The 1,597-nt window shown below is 47.0% G+C and overlaps 2 protein-coding genes across 2 annotated transcripts; both read right to left on the bottom strand.

Moving 5' to 3' along the window:
• Positions 1-68: 68 nt before the first annotated feature.
• Pmar_PMAR001620 (malate dehydrogenase, putative) lies at positions 69-260 on the bottom strand (the record flags this gene model as incomplete). Its single annotated transcript, XM_002783327.1, has 1 exon — positions 69-260. A coding segment is annotated over one exon (192 nt), but the record flags the coding sequence as incomplete, so codon positions are not given.
• A 917-nt stretch (positions 261-1,177) lies between these two features.
• Pmar_PMAR001619 (malate dehydrogenase, putative) lies at positions 1,178-1,576 on the bottom strand (the record flags this gene model as incomplete). Its single annotated transcript, XM_002783326.1, has 1 exon — positions 1,178-1,576. The coding sequence occupies one exon, from the start codon at positions 1,574-1,576 to the stop codon at positions 1,178-1,180; it is 399 nt and encodes a 132-aa protein (XP_002783372.1).
• Positions 1,577-1,597: the final 21 nt, after the last annotated feature.

Raw genomic sequence — 1,597 nt, 5'->3', positions numbered from 1 at the left:
TACGAGGAACACCGGCAGTGATGACGATGAGCTTGCTTCCAGTGAGGCAAGCCTCGAGTCCTCCTCACCGGCGTACCCTTAACCTCAGCGGGGGTGTTGATGTGACTCAAATCCTCAGCAACACCGGCGCAAGGAGTACGAGCCTGCTTGATATCGTAAAGAGCCAACTCAGAGATTTTCTGGTTGAGCTTCAAGAGAAGAGCGAGAGGCTGTCCGATACCACCGCAAGCACCGAGAAGAGCGACCTTGAATGATGACATAACTATGAAAGGAACAAAAAACTGTTGATTAGGTAATTGAAATGGAACTGGCATAATACGAACTAGCTTCGAGCTTAGCTTCATGATCTTTCGATGGCTAAGATATGTCTAGAGGACAGCAGCATTGCACTATCCGATACTTGGAGTTGGTTATGCTTGAGCATTAAGGCTGGGGAGGGATGACAGTAGAGTATAATACTGAGTGTTACTAGGAATATCTACTAGTGTAGAACAGCAGTTGATCAAGGTACATTACACTCTTCTCCGACCGTCGTAGCCCGACGAACCAAATGCTCGCTGTAATGCACAAAAATTAGACGAACAGACGAATCGTCTAAGACGACAGGAGTACAGTAGCAAAATATATTCGCGATGTGGATACCTATTCGAACAGACGATACTACGAAGTCTCACAGGGAACCTGTGACAGGTTTGCCAGAGTTCAGAAGGTCTAAGTGAGACGTGTGATGAAACTGACCACACTGAGAGAAGTGCAGATGCCAACAGGGCTCAGTGATTGAAGCTAATCTATAAATCACGTATGTCTAATGGCAGCAAAACCAATGATACACAGCAAGTATTGTCATGTAACATTGGAGACTTTAGCTTGAGGGCGACGATATCGTTATTGTGGTTCTATAAAATTACGAGTCCCATTCCGTTATCGGTTTTGGTGGCCCACTAAGTGTGGTGAGACTATTTGTTCAGACAGGCAACTACTACAAGTAGCTTCCAGTGGCACTTGAGATTCGGTCAAAGCGGTCGTCAATTATCCGTAACTCGATAACACGACAACATCGCGAAGAACATCAGGTAAAAGAATTACCACAATTAAACGAAGGATAGCTGTAGAGAAAAATGCAGACGGTTATTCGAGGGAAGTACATCCCTCAATAAGTTAGCTGTAGGAGATTAACTTACTCCTGCTTGTTGGCAAAGTCAATGCCCCTCTGAACATCAACCTTCAGCTTAGTGATGACTTCCTGGAGCCTGCCGGCCTCGTGTTCGCTCAAGCCCTCAATGGGATGAATCTTGGAGACGCCTTCAGGTCCGAAGTCGCACAAGTAAGAGAAGTATTGAACATCACCGTAAGGCTCGTTGAAGAAAGTGGAAGCGCTAGCTTGTTCACCGTGCATGCCACGAATGACAACCTCGACGAACTCGGCGGCTGCATAGGCCATGGCAAGGGTGGCAGATCCAGCACCAGCCTTAGCGTTGACAACATCAGTACCGGCACCCTGAACATGGTTATCCAAAGCAGTGAGAGTGGACTCGTCGAAGTCAACCTTGGGAGTAGCATGAGAGAACCAAGGCATGATAGTCACACCAGCATGACC

The sequence above is a fragment of the Perkinsus marinus genome (assembly GCF_000006405.1).
Source record: "Perkinsus marinus ATCC 50983 genomic scaffold scf_1104296937094, whole genome shotgun sequence".
NCBI classification, from domain to species: domain Eukaryota; phylum Perkinsozoa; order Perkinsida; family Perkinsidae; genus Perkinsus; species Perkinsus marinus.
The sequence above is the reverse complement of the archived record's forward strand: the minus strand, read 5'-3'. Positions and strand labels throughout refer to the sequence as shown.